Source organism: Micropterus salmoides, unplaced genomic scaffold (genome assembly GCF_014851395.1).
Source record: "Micropterus salmoides isolate LMB-PRFRI ecotype aquatic unplaced genomic scaffold, ASM1485139v1 Ms_hic_scaffold_19, whole genome shotgun sequence".
Lineage (NCBI taxonomy): Eukaryota > Metazoa > Chordata > Actinopteri > Centrarchiformes > Centrarchidae > Micropterus > Micropterus salmoides.
Genome location: NW_024041039.1, coordinates 32,513,236 through 32,534,020, shown reverse-complemented (window position 1 = coordinate 32,534,020; position 20,785 = coordinate 32,513,236). Strand labels below are relative to the sequence as shown.

The following is a 20,785-nucleotide window of genomic DNA, read 5'->3' as shown; positions in this document are numbered from 1 at the left end:
TTTACAAATTCAAATTAATAATACAAAATATAATCAACTAGTAAACTATATCATGTTTAAGATAAGGGGGGAAATTCAATAGCAGTATAAAGTAGGTAATGTTAGCCCCGCCTTTACCAACTGCATAATTTTAGTGATATTCATGCATCAATAATCACAATTCAGTGATATGGTATACATTATTTCGAAATGGGCCAGTCTGCATTTTGACTACTTTTACTTTTGGTACTTTAAGTACATGCGATGCTGACACTTCTGTGCTTTTACTTAAGTAGAATATGGAATGCTATGCTTTTTCTTCCATCACTTCTAAAAACATTTTAAAGCTGCATCAATTTCAAGTTAAAATTTTTTGGCTACTTATTGTTCACTATGGCAAACAGAAAATCCTAGGTTTCGAAGTTTGGTTGGAGGACTTAAATAACATAAACAATTATTATAAGGTCTTAATTCAGAAAGATTTGGATTGGAAGTTTTTGAGTCATTTTATAGCTGCAGTAATTGAGCTGAACAAGCTGTAAAAGCTGGACAATTTGCATTCATCCAGAGTCATGTTTGTCTACCTGCCTATTTTCACTTCTCACTTTCTTTGGTCTCCACCAACTCCAGAGAACGGCAGACAAAATATCTGGCTCTTCTATGTTGCAGGTAGTGAACTGTGGGTTTATCAGAACTTTTTCACTGAAAACAGCTGCCTGCTGCTGCTGGAAACCAGACTTAAACCAGAGTGACATTAAACCAAAATGTAAAGAACTAAAATACAATATGCTAACAAGCTCAAAAGCGTGGAAGTGTGGAAGATGGCACGAGCTATCAAACCACATTATCCACATTTGATAGGTGAAATAGTTCTAATAGTTATTTGAACCTAAATGTTAAAGCCTTACTGCAGGCTCAGTTACATCTTTATGTTCAGGACACCAGAAGCAGGGCCTATGTAAAAGACCATCCATAAACAAATATCACCGCTCTCTGTCAGAAAGGGTGATATTGATGGCACTGGTTGGAGTTGGCACTGCTGGCATGGGAGAAAGGGGGGTGGTGGGGGGCACTGTCCCGTCGGGAGGCGATCGATGCTCACATCCTGTGAACCCTGCATGTAACACGGGAGAGCACTACCAACACACAGGCAGCCACAGCACACAGACACAGAGAGACAAAGACAGAGGAGAGCAGAGGGATGTGGACTGGGGTTTGGGACCAGCACAAGAAGATCACCAAACACCTCCATGGGGTAGCTATACAGACACAGTCAATTCCTAGGATGCATTTATAAACATGAAGTACATCAAGACGCAAAGAGGGAAGCCATACCAGTGATATGTAAGTGCTGCTGAAATTGTTGATACATTGAGTCATTTGGTGTAACATCATGCTTCCAAAAGTGTGCAACACATCGTTCCAGGAATGACTAATGGAAAATAGTTTTCTCAGATGGCCTAAATATAAACTGTAAATGTCATACTTATATATTATATATTTTGTATTGTAAAAAGAAAGTAATGGTTACGACTGAATTTTTGACCTCCAACAGAAAACCATACTCAATTGGTGTATTTCATTGGATCTTTATAAAAGGGAAAATACACCTTAAAATAGAATTTGCTTGTTATTTCTATGGTATCCCGCAGGTCAAATTTATTTTGTGTTTGAATGCCTCTGTATCATAGGTTGTCTGGTGAATGACAATGAGGTGGTCAGGGTAATATTTGGAAAGAGGATCACTCTAATGACTCCAATGACATGATTTTATTACCAATGTTTCAATCCCATGTTGAAAGATTCATGTCTCTGAACCCCAAACTGTTGTGATTATGTCATACAGAGATGACTTCTGAAGCTGCACCATGGACTGACTAATGTAAGAATTGCTAGAGCTCTATGAGAGCAGCTTTTGTGATTTAGTGTTGTACAGTAGAAGTCATACATTCAATGTAACTCATTTGATTGAATATATAAAACAAAAGTCCAAAAACTTAACCAGTGTTTCACTTTCTGTCTTCAATCTTCATTTCATTGGGCAATATTTGTTTTTTAATTGCATTTTATTTCAAAACACTGTACATCTAAATTCTGTTTTAGGGTGGGATTCCCCATTTATAGGCAATTCATATGTAATTGTACTTACAGTTTTTTGTAAATAAGTGGCATCCCAAAACCAAACCACAGTATGGCTTCTCTCTTCTTCACTTTGGTATGTTCTGGCAGTTGCTTGGGAGAGGGATAGGTTTTTACAGTTATCTCCTTCAGTAAGTCAGTATGACTACACCTGACAACACATGCTGACGTCACACCCGAGTTGACAGTGTTCCAGTTAACAAGTCAGAAAACCTCGCTCAGCCATTGCTTACAACTAGCCAGGTTAGCTATTGATACCCTGGCTGATAAAAAAAAAACGCATTGTGCGGTATTTACTCATACTAAACACTGTAGCAACAGATGTTGGACAACACTTTGTGCACGAACATTTCTATGAGTCATAGCATCCTGCTGCCAAAAATACACAAGAGCATCAAATGTGGATTAATCCATAGTCCCCAGCAAATGCACCATTTCCTCATTTCAGTTATATTTGCTAAATTATAGAGGATAGCTGTCTAAAGACATCTCCATTTAACATTTAAAGATTTACGTCTTCAGTAGCAGCCAATGGGCTTGAGTTTGAGAGCCACAGACATGGTAGGGAGGTCAGAAAGTATTGAGAGATGGACTAACACATTGTTGGTTTGGGTCATTTCATAAAAATATACTATAACACCAGCTTTATTTCTAAAGGGATAACTGGATTTTATTTGCATAAAGTTGGCCACCGATTCTATCAGTTATGATAACACCAGTTACTGAGATCCTGAGATTTTGGAACACCCGCAGCATTGCCAAAAATAGGTGAAACAAACACAAAGTGTGACATACAGAGAGGTTGTAAACAAACCTCCATGTAACCTGCATGTAGTAAAATTACTACTCAAACTATCTGTTGTAAACATCCACAACAGCTTTCAACCAAACTTTCTGGCACTTATGCGTAGTCCTGTGAAATTAGGTATTAAGTTAAATTTAAGTGACACTACTGCTGCACCCACTTTTGGTTTTACCTCCAAAGGACGCGGTAGCCAATCTGAACTAAATCTAAATCTAAACTGTCACCTTGTTTGCAACCTGTGTGATCATCTGACTGCTTGGGTTTCTTGGCTCATTGGATGTTTTTTTTAGTATTATTGCTGTGTCATCTCAGAAATCACTTTAGTGAGTACAGTTATAAGCCATTGAGCTAATGGCCAAGGCTCTTACAATAAAGTTGGATAAAGTAAGAAATAAAGTTGTAATAAACTGTAGCTGTCCTTTACAGTGTCATAGCGAAAAAACCTACCTAATATGTAGTCCAGCTTCATGAGAATAATGTGTTGTGTTTGCATGCTGTGTCTGCACAGTTTGAGGACATGAGGCACTGAAGTGGTGAGAAGCTGAACATGGGTGACTGGAACCTACTTGGCAGCATCCTAGAAGAGGTCCATATTCATTCCACTATCGTGGGCAAGATCTGGCTTACCATACTCTTCATCTTCCGCATGCTGATCCTGGGTGCGGCTGCTGAGGATGTATGGGACGACGAACAGTCCGAGTTTGTCTGCAACACTGACCAGCCTGGCTGCAAGGCGGTTTGTTACGATCGTGCCTTCCCCATCTCACTCATTCGCTTCTGGGTCCTGCAGGTCATCTTTGTCTCTGCCCCCTCACTGGTCTACATGGGCCATGCCCTCTACTGCATCAGAACACTGGAGAAGGAGCGCCACCGCAGACGGGCCCAGCTGAAGGAGGAGCTGGATGAAGCTGAGTTGGCCTTGGACGAACATAAGCGCATGGAGAGAGAGCTGAGGAGGCTGGACGAGCAGAGGAAGGTGAAGAAAGCTCCTCTCAGAGGCTCTCTGTTGAGAACCTACATCATCCATATCCTTACACGCTCTGTGGTGGAGGTCTGCTTCATCCTGGGCCAGTATATACTCTATGGTGTCCAACTGGAGCCACTATATAAGTGTGAGAGACTGCCTTGCCCCAACAGTGTAGACTGTTACATCTCAAGGCCCACAGAGAAGACCATCTTCATGGTCTTCATGATCGCTATTGCTGGTGTGTCACTTTTCCTCAACATTTTGGAAATATCCCACCTGGGCATCAGGAAGATCAAACAGACACTGTATGGAGAGAGGTACACGGAAGACGACAGTTTGATTTACAAGTCCAAGAAGAAGGCGTCCATACCACACCTCTGTGTAATGAGCAATGTATCGCCTCACAATGGGCCTTTGAGTCAGACCTTTAAAGTGATTCCAGAGGCGGACATGAAGCCTCCTCATTACAACACTGGCCTCAAAGCCAACCAGGACGTGCCAAGACACTACAGCTTGGCTGATCTGGGACATAGTCAGACCAGCTATATCTGCCCCCAACCTAGGATGCCACCAAGGTCTGGCCAGAACTGTGCAATCCAAGCCCCCCAAACCCATGAAGGTCTAGAGGTCCACACAGCCACGATGGACCACAATCCAACCTGGGTTTCTGCTGCGTCCAATGTGGAGGGAAGTACAACAAGCCATCATGAGGATCACCATGATGGAGAACACCCTCGCCCAAGCCATTTGGAAGCTCTACTGTCCACTAGCACCTTAAGGCCCAGCACTATCAGAGACCTGGATGAGGATGAGCGAAGGGAGTCAATGGGAAGTGAGGTCCTGATCCCTAATCCCAGAAAGACCAGCTTTATGACCAGGCTACCGTCTGAGAGCTTGTCCTCCATCAGTGGCTCCACAAGCCCGTCCTTACATACCTCAGAGGAGTCGGATGAACTGGGATCCCTGCAAGGAGACATGCCCATGATGCCGCCTGCAGGAGGCCGAAGAATGTCAATGGCAAGTAAAGAGCAGAGATTGTCTGATATGTCCACATCACATTTCACACCAGTCCAGAACATAGAAAGCAAAGTTATTAAGGACATGAGTATACCTGACAATCTGGATGCAGCTTATCCCCCACCTGGGTTTCATCTGCCATTTTGTCTAGAGCATAATAGTCTTTATCTAACTAAAATCATTGGTATCATTCGTAGTGTTATGGAGTATTTCCACTACTGAATTTGGTAAGTGACAGCAGAAGAGATGAAGTGGTGACTGAAGAGAGAAAGAGAGAGAGATGCCTCATTTCTGTTGATCTGGATTAAGCCCAGTAGTGACAAATTGGCAGCCTCTATCCATTCAATGTTCTCAGTGGAAGTGCTAAGAAGAAATCAAACAGTTCTGAAGTTATTTCAGATAATGGCCATCAGTTCAGACTGGGTCAAACAAATGAGAGGCCATTTGAAAAGCTAAACAACAACAACAAAAGAGAGGCAATATGCAAATGCTCCGTACTTGTATAGCGCCTTTCTAGTCTTTTTGACCACTCAAAGCGCTTTTACACTACATCTGCATTCACCAGTCACACACATTCATACACTGAGCCTAAGTGCTCAAACAGAAACTAACATTCACACTCACTCATACACTGGCGGAATAGCCGCCAGGGGCAAATCGGAGACACTTCGACATGCAACCAGGGGGAGCCAGGGATTGAACCGCCGACCTTCCGATTAACGGCCAACCCGCTCTACCTCCTGAGCCACAGCCACAGCCGCCCCTGGTGCTGGTATTACAGCAGTGCACACAATTGACAACTTGAATTTTACAAAGTAGTGTTTCTCATATGGAATCAGATAGATAAATAAAAAATGTTTGAACACATATAACTATAGTATGCAATCTAAACTAAATACATCTAAATATAAAATATATTTTATATTTAAGGCTGGGGTAAATCAAATACTCTGACACACACAAAAAATAGATGTGGTTTCTGTGGCTGTCGCAGGACTAAGAACAGCCAGTCATTTCATTCGGTCCCAGTGAAATGACTGGCTGGCCTGCCAGTCTACCAAACCTACCTGCGTGCACACTGCCCGTGCACTCACTGCACATGAACATGTGTTTGGGAGAGTGGCTTTGGAGGGGAACCTGATGGGAGGGGTGGGATTTGTTCGGTTGGATACTTTAAAAAATGTAGCTGTGCTGGGTTTTTCCAAGGTTAGCTTTATGTTTTCAAATGTAGGTTGTCCGTGGTTGTCAACAGGTAGTTGCATTATTCGTTATTCATGTCATTAAGTCAGCTGTTTGTTGCTGTTGTTCGGCTGGTTCATCATTCTATTTTGCTCTTCCCTGATATAAAATATTCCTTTAGACTGTCCAGCTACAGTCGAAGTCAAAGCTGTCTTTTTCTCTTTCTCAGAGCATGTTTCTGGATATCTCCTCTATCATGAAGAAGTGAAGTGACAAGGCTAACATCATGTCCATAGGAGCTGTGTTCCACAGCCCAGATGGGTCACAAACAGGGGAGAAATTGTATCAATGATCCAGCCATCAACATTGATCCACTGCTACAGTCACATGGGGCCAAAACCAGTCAAACATTCAGCCATGATGAAGCAGCAGACTCAGAGCTGAAGCCCAGTATGTTTTGGATTTGAAGCACCTTAGAACGCCTACAAATGGGTACTAACAGGAAAGGATTGAATCTTTTTGAAAATGTGGACATCTTTCCATGCGTTGGCTCAGTTTTTAAGATTGTGCAGAAACAACACAATGAATTATGGAGCACACTCCACCTTTCTGCTTCTGTAACATAGACTTTATAATCTTAAAATACTTTTTCTAAGTCAAAGACTTGAGTATACTCTGTGTGTATGTGTGTATAGTAATTTATATACAGTAATTTCATGGGAAATTATGATACTTTATATTATATTCAGATTAAATGCTTCTTAACAAAACAGCAATAATTTTGTCAACAGATATTTAATCAAAATCCACACACCAACACCACGCCGTAGAATTCTCATGCTCTTTATTTGTCAACAAAATTTGCCTAGACAAAATGTTGTTTTTTTCTTTAAAACGTTTTTCATATCAAATAAACAAAACATGACATGTTGTACAATATTTACAAAAAATATAAACAAAACACAGGTCATTTGAACATTCAAAGATAAAAAAGGAAATCAAAAATTCTGATTCTGCATTTAACAGTCATGTTGCAGATCAAAAAAAGGACATGTAAAAAATAGCTCACCAAAATTACAAATACAATGAAGATTCCACTGTAAAAAGTTAGAAACAACGCCACAAACTGTCTACATGTCTATCATACAGTCCTTACCCATAAGAAGAGGTATGCTGAATCATCCAGGTAGATAAGTGCTTAGAGTCTGTCAACTTAGATTTAAAAAACCTAAACAAATCACAATCTGAGATTCAAGTGGCCCCAATTAACGCATCCTGTAAACACATGGGATTAAATAAGTACTTCCTTTAGTCTCCCACCAGTAATTGCATCTTGAGGCAGCTGATTCCAAAATACTAACTTCCCTAAGGAAGAACTCTTCCCTGATAACCACTGCTCAAGGTTTAAACAATAACTATTGTGCCTAGATTAGCATTGTTTTCAGAGGTGTTGGAAATCTATTTTGAAAAATGCAATGTTACAGCTATTCAATTGACTGTTCAGAGTAGCTGTTCAGTCCCAAGTTTGTTGTCATGAGTAATCTGATGTTATGTTAATATGACAGCATACTGTGTAAATCTGTGGTTTTCAATCAGGTACAAGAGGCTCTTGGTGCTCGATGCTACTGCACATTGCTAAGAACAACTGTTAGAAACACAATATTACAATAACCATACACATCATTTTCAAAATGCAATTAAAGGACAGTTTTTTGCAGTTACTACATCACTGCTGCTAAACATTTTCAAATTGTATTTTATGAATGTCATCCAGCTATTGCTTTTTATTTCATTCAGTACAGTTTGATAATTAACTTGCAGACACTTGAATGCTTGTGCAAGCTAATCTGTCACAAGGGACATCATCAGGTTTTTTTTCGTGGCATGGTGATGTAAAATTCTGCAATGCATTGCTATACAACAAAAATGTAACTCTGACATCAAAAGCATGTGATGGATTACTTAACTCTAAGTTTCAAGTCTCCATGAGTTACTGAAATCAAGTGAAACAACAACAACTGATCATAATTCTGAAATCTAGAATGTGCTTTAAAGAACGGTTGGCAGAAAAAAAAATGTATATGGAACTTGCAGTCAGTGGGCTAATACAAAAAAGATACCATTGCTATGTTATTCTATTATCACCATTTTAAAATTTCAAAATTGTATTGGTGTTACAGATGAGGCAGAACCAGTCAACTAATACTGCTAGACACTGATACATTTGCTGTCGTATGTATACGGAAGAGGATCAGGGTCGCCGAGTTCAGAGTTTAATATCAGAATGTCACAATTTCAATTAATTAATAACTCATGTTTTTTTAAATGTTAATAAGTGACTGTTCTTCAAAAATCTACATATTTTGCTCTAATCATGTTTCTTACTTATAAGAAATCAAATATTGTGCAGTGTCCATCTTATACCTGGACTCCTCAGAGTTGGACTTAAAATATTAGATATTTCACATGTCTGAAGTTCAGCTTTCAATGAAACAACATCTTGGGTGCAGCTTATCCCCCACCTGTCTTTGTTTAGCACAAGGATTCTCTTGGTAAACTGAAAAAGTCAAAATGAACCACAGAGTCATTTCATGGCATCTGTTTTATGTTCGGCAAAAAGCACATAAGGTGCAAAAAAAGGATAATTAAATACTACAAAATGATATGATGCCTCATTTTGATGTTAACTCAATATTAAATAAATAAAAAATATGTTATGTAACAAATAATTAAGTGGATAAATAGACACAAAATATATAATGTAGCCATGAAATTGTAAAATAATCCCAAAATATTTAAAAAAGCTGATTAGTGTTAAATGTTATTTATTTTCACGATAACAATTTATTATAAGTCATTTTTTTATTCCAGCTGTATGTTTTTATTTCAAGTAGTGTTTTCAAACTGTGTAAGTATTTCACACTTTCATGGTTATATTACATATTTTGTCTGTATTTATTCATACGTTTTTTCATTTAATACTGAATACTTTAGGTCTCCATATTATTTTTTTGGGGGGGGGGTTCTTGAATGGACTTTTAGTCACAAAAGGGACCTTTATGAATAATGAAAAAAAGTCTTAATAAAGTTATAGTGTTTGTCTTTCTCTTTCGAGGCTTCATCTCAGACAAAAACAGCAGGGTCAGAAGGGGGCAACATCCACATTTTATGACACTTTTGCAAAGCAGTTTGTCAAAGCTGCAGTGTAGTTTCCACTGAATAAAACCCTTTGTTCCCTTATTGGATAGTTTGGCCTCTGTAACCTCTAAGGCAAGAAAATGTAGCTGCATTTGTCAGATACTTATTTTTCTCACAAAATAATCAACCCTTTTAACTTATGTAAATAAAAAAGAGCTTTATCAGCTTTTCTTTTAAATTAATTCTCAGGTCAATTATATCTTCACAAAACAAAAAGAAAAGGTCGTTCACAACATTGTAAACATACACCCCTTTATGTTAAAATTTTACAACTTACATGTGTGACTTGTGAATGAGGACTTATTTTTCAGAAAAATTGTCAACAATAAAAAAATACAACCATTAACAAATCAATTCTAAGAAAGAGTAGCTACCTACATTTTACATCTATGCAATTTCCTCAACACCCGACCCCAACCACCACCACCAAGTCCAAATAAATAAATTAACAAGTTCACATTAAGGAATTAAAGTATATGAATACCAGCTGAGCAGTGTCCTTCAGTGTACTCTGAGCATATAGTACATTCGAATGAGATTACGATTGGCTAACAGTGTCCTGTGGTGATGTCATGGGCTGCTTTCCCTTCTGAGCAGGTTTGTTTTTATTTTTTAACTTTAGTTCATTCTAGTCTGTCAAAGCTAGTATGGTCAAGCTGTCATTGTTTTAATTTTATAACTCAAATAGCCCGCTTCTTTTCAAAGCTAGTAGTTTTACATTCACAAACTCAGCCATTTATTTGAAGTGCAACGAAATGTTTGCAATTGCAGTTTCAAATTCTAGTCTGATGTTCCTGTGCTAAAAGTGACTTCACCCTGACCCGGGACAAAAGACGCCCAAACACATCCGGTATTCAGATGCCATCGACATGCTCCACCATGAAGCTGACAGCGCAGCAGCAGAGTGCTGGGCAGCAACAAAGCAGATGGCAGCAGCACTCACCCTGCCACGTGCCTCACCATTGACTTTTCAACAGCAGATGAATTTGGCATCTCCCTAAATCAATAACGTGCCAGTGTGTTTGTTTGGAGCTTTGAACTTCATACCATGCACCATCAGGGATACTCATTTGTAAGTAGAAATTGATCATTTTGCTCAGTATTTGAACAAATTCACATATGATATGTGAATTTGAAAATGTAGGTGCCTAACACCAACATACTGTACCAAATCATTTTAGAAGGTATGTACAATACTAGAACAGTGCAGCAAAATACATGATTACTATAAGTATAAACACAATTCTTACTACTTATAAGACAATAAATAAATGGGTCCAAAAGAGCACTTTGTTTAAGCTGTTGTTTAAATGACCATACCAGTGTGTTCTGGCCCATTTAACATGGACCATGCATACGTCACATTACTACCATCCATTTTCCAAAGAAAACTGATAAGAAAAGTTATAGATTATTTTCTACCTTTCAGGTAGCTTCTGGTTCCCTTTATTTGACTCTATAGTAATATATACTATATAAATCAACTGGGAGAATTGCTTGAAATGATAAATCCATCACACTGAACATTACTGTTTGTATTTTTGATAATATTTTTTGATAGACTTTTCAAGTCAACCTTCTATAATAATTTAATTTAATAATATTAATTCATTTAAGTGCACAGTAAATCCCCACTCATTTATTTGCATTTTTAGAAAGAACTAGGAATTGATATAATAGTAACATAGTTGGATTTTCAGAGGAATTCAAATGTAATCATGTAAATCAATGTGTTGAAAACTTAAGTCTTTATAGTCAAGCGACTATAATTTTCACACTGAGCAGAAATTAATGAAATGAACTGAGACATGAGAAAATGGTCAGTAGAAATATGGTATAAACATTGGTATGGTCCTTTAATCTATTTGGACACCCAGTGATCGGCATGGGACATGTTTTACTGTAAATGCCAACGTCACAATGCGTTTGCTCATATTCAGTGCCAAATGTCACTTCCTGGAGGTGCTGGGCAGTGCTTCAACTTTGTAATGTAGTCTTGTCTCTTAGCGCAGATATGAAAAAAGGGAGAAGAGAAACATGTAGAAATGTCCATCTGAGTACAATAAAAAGTAAAAGTGAAGTTTGACTAAAGCAAATTTGCATAAGGAGTTCATTTGACCATTTCACCTAATGTAAAATTATACAAATACACACCTTTGGTAACATTTTACTTTAAAGTCCTGTGTCACTCAGCCATTACTGAATCATTAAAAATGTTAAGCCACATGACAAAATCTAAGCTGTTTCAAGTTGTACCATATATTGAATAACTTAAAGGACATCTGTCTGTTTGTTAACACGGAGCTGGAGTCAGGACATGGTTAGCCTCGCTTGGCATAAAGAGTGGAATAAGCCTGACTCTCACACCAAAAGTAAAAAAAAAAACTACCAACATCGCTAAAGCTGTACATTAACAGAAATGCAAAAACTACAATTTGTGATTTTAGTTAGAGTTACAGCAGTGCAGTGACAGCCTTCTGAAGTCTTGTGCCATGTTCACATCATACGGTTCGGACTATAATTATAAGCTGCAGACCAAAGCCTCTTAGCTGTAATTTATTGTCAGAGATATTGGGAAATTCTGTCGGCTACAACGTTTCCCTCTTGGTGAAAAGCACTACAGTAGTGTCAACTTCACACAGTAGTCGAAGTGGCTGCAAAACCACCATAGCTGGAATTTACATCTACTGTAAATAAAATTCAATATTAACACTAATACAATCAACATATCTAACTTAAACAGTTCGGATCTGGTTTGACTTGGTAACAAACCACTACAAGCATAAAACACTACAAAAGTAGCTCATTTAAGCTAGTTAAAATGTGTGACACTTTGTCCTTAGCTGAGGAACGTACTTAAAGGTGAATCACAAATTGTTACATTTCTACTCACGTATGGGTAAAACAAACAAGATACATAGTGTATGCTGAAAATTAAAACATGACTTAGAGGTCAAATATGAATTATGTACAACAAATCGTATGTACCAAAGTAATTATCAAGATTTGACAGGACTTTAAAGTAAAGCGCATGTACATGTTAACAGGGACATTTCTGAACATTCTGAGGAATTCCTGAGTATAACCTCCCATGATGCACGAGAGAGGGCTGGAAGCTGACAGGAAGAAAAGGTCAGGATTTGGCAGAAAGAAGAAGCGAGAAAGAGAGAGAAAGCTGCCAGTGCTTTTTGTTGTATTGCTGATAAGACAACGCTTGTGTCATCATTACAAAAAAGAAATATAAATACTTCGAATATCAAGGTTTAGACATGTATGAGTGTGTCATAGACCAAACCACCAGACTCTAAGTACAGTCCTGTCTCTTCTGTTCCTCAGTTGTGCATTTCTCAGTCATTTCCTGGCAGAAATCCACTGTTACAGTGGGGCTACATACTTTCTCAGTGGATCTAAGCACCAGTGGACGATCTGGATTCTTCTTCGCCAGACCTGACACCTCCAGGCCAGGCTGCCTGTCCTCCAGCCCCCCCTGACTGGGACCCACATCAGACAGACATGCAACGTCGCTTTGTTGTGACACAGGCGACCTTGGCTGGAACGAGCCCTCCTCAGAAGAAGGCGATGGTGGGTTGGATGTGAGGTCAATGCTGGCAGAGATCGGAGGCTGGTTGCCCTGCACCTCCATACACACTTGCTGGGACAGGAAGGAGAGGTTCTGCCACAGCTCAGACATACAAACCTTCAGCTGGTTGCGCTCAGTCAGCAGCTTCTCCTTCTCACACACCTGAATTCATAAGACACACAACATCAGGTCAGCATAACAAACAAATACTACACTTTATCAGGCATGCCAAGACGAACACATCAGGCCCAAGGCAATCTTTGTTAACCCAGAACCCTGTTTTAACAATCTATCTTAGTTTGTGTTCAGATCAACATCAGCACTGCATTAACAAAGCCATGTTGAATGTTGTTGAATGTATGTAAGCGTGCATTCCTGGTAGATTACTTGTATAATGTATTTCTGCTGTTTACCACACAATCGTTGCAACAACAGATAAAATAATTGTCTGTGACTATTTTGCAAACTGGTCTTCCTGGATTGCGTTTCATGTCACCTTAAACTACACGCACCCACACAAACACAGCCCCGTGTGTGTTTTGATGCAGAGTTGTTTTCAGTTTGAAAGCCTGCTTAATATTTAGGGAGTAAGTGACCTCTAGTGGCTGTGTAAATCATGACTAATGTCTGTGACAAGCAAAGGCAGAACTAGTGTGATGTTGATTTAAAGTCTCAAAACTACATAGGGAGGAGGTCAGGCTGATTGGATAGGTCCACAAAGCATGTGACTTTGACACAGGAGACTGCTGTTTCCTCTTACCTGACAACAGTCCTGCTGGTTTCTTTTAACCATGATCACAACCCTTAATCTTAAGTTAGTAGTAGTTCTTCTTTTAGCCGTAGTGATAAATCAATACATAATTAAATAAATAATAAAACAGACAAATAAGTATATTAAAACTCTTGATAAAGTAAAATCTGTCTGGCACAACGTGGTAACCAACTCCTCATGCTGTATACCAGGCTGTGGGGCAGGACCCCCGCCCCCCGCCCCCCAAAGGAAAACATCAAATGATCTATAATGCTGTAGTTATTTTCATCCAAACTGTAACCTTTACTTGCCTAAACCCAAACAAACCTTAACCATAACGATGGCAGATAACAACAGAATAGTTTTTTTTTGTGGTCCCTGCTGATTAGGCCATCAGACTCAAACACTAATATGGGTTGTTTTTAAAGACAATGTTTGTTGTTCTGTTTGGAGGACTTGCTGGGGATACGTCCCCTTTAAAGAATGGTTCCAGTTGATGAAAAAGTAGGTCTTATTTTCAAACTTTTCACTTCTATTGAGTATGAGAACATTGTACTCTCCAAGCAAATTGCTGTGATCAGAGAACATGACATTGTGACAAAGCCCAATGAGGTAAGAAACTTAAGCCAATGACTACAACAGTTTAGCTCTCTTTGTCTTATCCTAACCGACAGAAGTGATCATCAAAATTAAAATATGAAAATAAGACCAAAGATATAATAACCTGGAGTGATCCTTTAACCCTTCCTCTCTAGACAAAAGCTGCACCCCAGACAATCAAGTTGCACTTCCTGATGGTTGTCAACAGCTGACAAAGATGTAAGTGGGAAACCCCAGAAAACCTGATTTGTGACGTTCCACTTCAACACAATGATAGGGAAAGGTTAAATAAAATGTAATATTGTTAACGTATTGATTATGGTTAGAAGCAATCAGTTGATGCTAAACAATGGGATTGAGGACCTAACGTTCCACAAGTACTCTACAACACACTGAAAGCATAAGACCTGTTACATTATTTTGAAATTGTCTGTTTCTGTCATGTACCTTTGAGACTTGAGAAAATTGTGTGTGTGTGTGTGTGTGTGCTAATCAATGCTGTGCATTTGTTGTATGATCGTACCAGTTTGCGGATCTCACTTTCCAGGTTCTGGATGCAATCCAGCTTCCTCTTGCGACAGCGCTGGGCGGCGATACGGTTTTTGCTGCGACGGCGGATGTCGTGGATGAACTCAAGCTGCTCTGAGGTCAGCTTGTGCATCTTGATAAGGATCTGGAAGTCATTGCGTGGCAGGTTGGTGATGTGGTCCACAGGGAAGGGCAGCTTTACCTAAAAGACCACAGGGTTTTATTTCATTGCATAGGATTGCATCTGTTAATTAAAATAAATCACTTTCAATTAAATTCAATTCAATTTTATTTATATAATGCCAAATCAGAAGTGACTAGTTTTTCTGCATCATTTTTAGACAGGATGATCCTGATTTTTGCAATATTAGGTAGGTGAAAAAAGGCGGTCCTTGAAATTTGCTTTTTGTGAGAGTTAAAGGACATGTCCTGATCAAAAATAACTCCAAGATTCCTCACAGTCATCCAGGTTTTAACATCCTGAAGGCATTTGAAGTTTAGCTAACTGATGAGTTTCATCTGGTTTGATCGATAGATATACTGTAGGTCTATAGTTGGCTAAAACATCAGGATCAAATTTGGGCTTTTTCAGAAGAGGTTTAATTACAGCTACTTTAAAGTACTGTGGTACATAGCCTGTTGATAAAGATAGATTGATTATATCTAGCATAGAAGTGCTTACTAAGGGTAAAACATCTTTAACTGCTTCTAAGGTTCCTGAGTTTAGAGATAAGTTGATGCCAGTTGAGGGCAGGTCTTGGTGAATTTTGTCTCTAATAGCTAGAATTTTATCATTAAAGAAGCTCATGAAATCGTAACTACTGAGAGCTATGGGAATACTTGGCTCAATAGAGCTGTGACTCTCTGTCAGCCTGGCTACAGTGCTGAAAAGAAACCTGGGGTTGTTCCTATTTTCCTCTAATAATGACGAGTAGTACGCTGCTCTCACATTACAGAGGGCCTTCCTATAAGTTTTAAGACTATCTTGCCAAATTAAACGAGAATTTTCCACTTTGGTAGAACGCCAATTCCTCTCAAGTTTCCGCGATATTTGCTTTAATTTGCGAGTTTCAGTATTATACCATGGAGCTAACCGTCTTTGTTTTAGTATTTTCTTTTTTAGAGGGGCTACAGAGTCGAGTGTCATTCGCAGCGAGACTGCAGCACTATCAACAAGATGATCGATTTGGGAGGGACTGAAATTAGCATAGGAGTCCTCCGTTACTTTGTGACTTGATAATGAATTTAGAGCTGATGGAATCACATCCTTAAATTTAGCTACAGCACTATCAGACAGACATCTTGTATAGAAGCTTTTGCCCAATGGCGTGTAGTTCAGCAATACAAACTCAAAAGTTATCAAACAGTGGTCGGACAAAGAGGGATTCTGTGGAAACACCACTTAATGTTCAATTTCAATACCATACACCAAAACAAGGTCGAGGGTGTGGTTAAAACAGTGAGTCGGTTCATGAACACTCTGAGAGAAGCCAATGGAATCTAAGAGAGAGATAAACGCAGTACTGAAGCTGTCATTCTCAACGTCCACATGAATATTAAAATCCCCTACAACAATAACTTTGTCCGTTTTAAGGACTAAAGTTGACAAAATCAGAGTACAGACCAGGTGCTCGGTACACTATAATGAAGAGAATTGGTTGCAGTGATTTCCAACTTGGGTGTGAAAGACCAAGAACAAGGCTTTCAAATGAGTTATAGTTTAGTTTAGGTTTAGAGCTGATTAGTAGGCTAGAGTCGAAGATAGCTGCAACTCCACCTCCTCGGCCTGTGCCTCGAGGAATGTGAGTATTAATATGACTGGGAGGGGTGGATTCATTTAGGCTAACATATTCTCCACTTTGATCATTTCACCAACGTTCCATACTTTGGTCATGTAATGACAACTGAACAACCCCATTTACTGACAAAGACAATGACAATGAAAAAGATGAACCTTTAATTAGAATTATTTTGTCAAACTACTGTTTCGTGGTTAAAATGTATAGTTCATGCTTGTTTTGGTCACTAAAATCTATCTAATCCTCTGAATGTTCAGCTTCCAAAGTCCAGATGAGAGAAACTCTGAGTAAGTCAAAAGCCTAAATCCACAGACATAAAGAAGTCTATTGAATACTAGACACCGCTGTGTTTGCAGCAGAGGTGCAGGTGTGTGTGTGTGAGCAAGGGGAAAAGAGAACTAAAGGGAAATGTAGCTAGATAACTTAGCGAATAAACAGTAGAATAAGGTGGATAATAAAGTAATATTAAAATGGTGCACTTCCTGCATTGAAGTGCATTTTTCTGCACAAATTTATGGTGGTAGTGTCTTTATTTATATAAAGTGAAACCCAAAGCGGAAGGTGACAATTGAAAATATAAAACTATAATGGAATATAATTCAGTAAGGTTGCATTATATGCTGTATTGCTTTTAAAGAGGTGGTATTCTGCTTTTTGGCTTTCCCCCTCTCCTTTATTGAGTTATATATCTTTTTTGTGCATGTAATAGGTTTGCAAAGTGAAGAAGCCCAAAGTCCAGCCCGTTTGTAGTCCAACTGCTTCCCTTTCATCCATGTGATGTCAATGAAAGCTAAATGCGCCTCAGATAACACTCACCAAGCAGTTGCTAAGCTGGTCGGCAACATGTACAGCTGAACCGGAACCCTGTTTACCAGCTTCTCACTGACCCGCCCTTCTCTGCTTCTGATTGGCTAGTAGTCCTTCACTATGAACTGCGCATGTGCAACTCCCAACAAAGATAATTTAGAGACAAGATGTATCACTCCATAGCTAAAACGAAGCCTTCAACACAGGGTGAAAAGAGGAGCTGCAGCAATGTGCAGTATGACAAAAATATGGTGTTTTTTGAAAAATAAAACATGTAAAGCTGTTCTGGGACAACCCCTAAATAGGATTTTGAACCTGAAAATTTTTTTCTCATTTAATAAAATCTCTGCGGTGTAAACACATGATTTAGGGGGGCAAGTAACCTCTAACTGTGCATGTGGCACCTTTTCACGTCAATAATACATTTATTTATTTTAATACGGTTATAAACACCTGGATTTAATAGTTCCTGTGTTTCAGAAGGTTGCTGCTCATGTTCAAAACTGACACACAGTTATCAGTGGCTGCCGCAGGACTGTTAGAAGCATGGCCAATTATTTCCTGACTGAATAAAATTATTGGATGGTCTACCTGCCTACCTGCACACACTCTGCCGTGCACTCATTGCACATGACCGGAGATTTCCACAAGGCTAGGCAGACGTATTGCTAAAGCTAGCGAGCTAGTCACACAAGAATGGGAGAGAAAGTGCAGTCAAAGGGCCTTTCTCATTTCCCAAATTTCTGCCTCCTCGATCCTGTGTCCTTCAAGATGGAGCGCTGAGATCGATTTTCCGGTCACAGGCTGAAGATCGAGGAGTCGATTAACAATCTAATCATGTAATGTATAGCAATACAACAAAGCAAGAGTCATTTTGCTGACAGTACATCTTTACTTTTATGTAAGTAGGATTTTGAATGCAGGACTGTTATTTGTAATGGAGATACTTGTAATTGCTTTCTTTCTTAATTAAAGGATCTAAATACTTTGTACACAACTCAGTAATATGAGCAGCTTTCACATTAATTCCAAGAGGGCCTTGTGGTGTATTGTCCACTAGGTGTCAGTATTCAGCTGCTCATTGATCCCAGCAGCTCTGACACAAAGAGAACACAGAATCAGTCTTTGTTTAACAGTTTGCTGCTACTATTGGTCCTAATTGTCTTACTATTTTTTTCTTTACTTATATAAATCCAATTAATGTAATTTATTGTTTGTTTATTTACTTATGTATTGTTTGCATTTATGTGCATTTAAAATAATTTTGTTATCTCTCATACGTGTCATTTGTTTACGCCTTCTTTTCTTTTTTTTTGTTTACGCCTTCTTTTTTTTCTTTCATTCACTAGGTATTCCATGTTACACTGCAAGAGAATACATCACTCTACGACAGCAGCCCATTCCTTCATACCAGCAATGTTCAGGACAGTGCTGCCAGTTTACAACAATGACATCATTCACTGCTCTGATAACAGAGGAAAAGAGAGGCAATGTGTGTGTGTGTGGTGGTTTTTAGGTGCAGCCCATCCTTTACTCTATAGACATCTATATATAGCTCCATGACTCTCAGCAGTCACATAATAAGGTTGGAATGACAAAGTGAGCCTTGGATGGTCATAAATCCCCTCAGCAAGCTCTCTCTCTGGTGTTCTGGTTTCCATTTTTATCGTTGTATGTATCCTTTGAGACACTCATTGCTCTGGTGTTTAAAAAATAACATGTTCACATCAACATTTGTAATTTCATAAAACCAAAAGAATAAATGTGCTTAATTAATAATTAACTGTTAAACTGTTAAATATCCAGTTCAGTCTGATTCTACAGTGCATCCAAACCTACAGAAGAGAATTAGGGCCACATGATGTAACTGCATTTCAGTTCTGACATCAATATATGAGTACATGGACCATAATCACAGAGTGCGTTTACTTGTCTGGTTCGTATCCCAGTTATCTGAATCTATATCTTGTTTCAGATAAACTCGACATGATGCCTTGAGTCCTCCAATAGAAACCAGGATACTGTGGCATTATCTTGGTTTCTGGACATTCTTTTTTGATGATGACAAACCTGGATACTGTTGTGATTATATATACAAAGGTATGAATAACCAGGACCCTGTTTCAAAAAGCAGGCTTAACAAACTCTGAGCTTTTCGCTGAGCTCTTAGTTGACTGAGCCTGCGATGGGAAACTCAGAGTTTTCGGTTCCAGAACAGCTGATCAGAACAAGTTCAGTCAACTCTGAGTATGTTGAACCTGATGGAAGCGTGGGGATGAAAAAGCCATCATCAATGGAGCATTGATACTACGATTCACCATGGCAACTGGTAAATAAAGGCTGGATCGAACAGATAAGACAGTTTACTCATTGTATGCGGCATGTGAGCTTATTATTTTTCTCATAGTTTTTTGTTTTACTATGTGAGATGTATATTTTGAGTTAGAACTATATTAAAATAGAGTAATTTATTTTAAGTAATTTAAAAGTTAATTAATCATAATGGATAAATGTGTTTTGCATTGCACATGACTTAGTTAAGTTTACTGTATTGATGTAGAGCAGGCTGTTATATTGCTGCTTGTTCTTGTAACTGAGTATCGTTGCATTAAGGGAGGTATTAGATATTATCCAGCAAAGAAACATTGTGGACATCTATAGAATAAAGTCTGTGTATTTAACCAACTCACATCTGACGTCAAGTGGATGATTCCAGAAATGCATCGGTTGGGACACGTGTATGCCAGGACGATTAGTTTGCATTTTGCAGTAACACTCATGGACCTGTGATTGTAAAGCCACAGTCTGAGCCAGTGATAATTTTTCTGCGTTGGTAAATGGGTCTTGGCTCAAACTGACTTTTAGATATCTATTTTGCATTTAAAAAAGTGGTCATTTCGTAGGCCTGATATAGCCTATTATATAATGGAATGCTGTGAAAACACATTAAGTCTATAAGCAGCTAATATTAAGAAACTCACTTTTAAAATAGGCTACATTTATTAGTTTTAGCTGCATAATAATCATCCTCACTCAGAAATACTCATATCATCTCCAGCATGATTAATAAGTAAAAAATGTTCCAATCAGTGCGACTAATCACACCATGACAGATGTTCATTGATTAGTTACAGCTTCATACAGATTAGTTTGATTTTAACAGTGATTACTTCAGTCTTTTTCTTCTCCAAATGGTACGCGACCCTTACGTGCTATGATATTGACAATATGAATGAGGAAATCTGAGGAAACCGCTTTAGGCTCCGCAGGAGGAGAGGAGGTTAGGTTCACAGCATAAGTTACAGATCTAGGGTTTAAGGTAGTTTATCTGATCTCAGTCTCTGAAACAGAAAACCCAGAGTTTCCCTCATCTCAGGCTCAACATACCCAGAGTTTTCACAAATACCGCTTTCTGAAACGGGGCCCAGGTTTTTCA

At 38.7% G+C, this 20,785-nt stretch overlaps 2 protein-coding genes across 3 annotated transcripts in view; one reads left to right on the top strand and one right to left on the bottom strand.

Annotated features, from left to right (window-relative positions):
- Window positions 1-3,470: 3,470 nt before the first annotated feature.
- On the top strand, window positions 3,471-6,422 carry gja10a (gap junction protein alpha 10 a). The gene is made up of 3 exons (XM_038729340.1): window positions 3,471-4,479; window positions 4,528-4,907; window positions 6,316-6,422. Exons 1-3 carry the CDS (start codon window positions 3,471-3,473, stop codon window positions 6,352-6,354), a joined length of 1,428 nt encoding a protein of 475 aa, XP_038585268.1. The 3' UTR covers window positions 6,355-6,422.
- A 491-nt stretch (window positions 6,423-6,913) lies between these two features.
- Window positions 6,914-20,785, bottom strand: part of LOC119910643 (transcription regulator protein BACH2-like) — a 91,547-nt gene continuing 77,675 nt past the window's right edge. For both annotated transcript variants that reach the window (XM_038729352.1, XM_038729353.1), the window contains exons 4-5: window positions 14,739-14,945; window positions 6,914-13,026 (exon numbers count right to left, since the gene is read on the bottom strand). In XM_038729352.1, the coding sequence (XP_038585280.1) occupies window positions 12,589-13,026; window positions 14,739-14,945 (645 nt within the window). In that variant the 3' untranslated portion in view covers window positions 6,914-12,588. The remainder of the gene's footprint in view (window positions 13,027-14,738; window positions 14,946-20,785) is intronic.

Coding starts and splice junctions, on each gene's coding strand:
- gja10a (XM_038729340.1), top strand. CDS start 3,471: ATGGGTGACTGGAACCTACTTGGCAGCATCCTAGAAGAGGTCCATATT. Junction 4,480..4,527: donor ACCAAGGTCTGGCCAGAACT/GTGCAATCCAAG, acceptor AGGTCCACACAG/CCACGATGGACCACAATCCA. Junction 4,908..6,315: donor GAGGCCGAAGAATGTCAATG/GCAAGTAAAGAG, acceptor TCTCTTTCTCAG/AGCATGTTTCTGGATATCTC.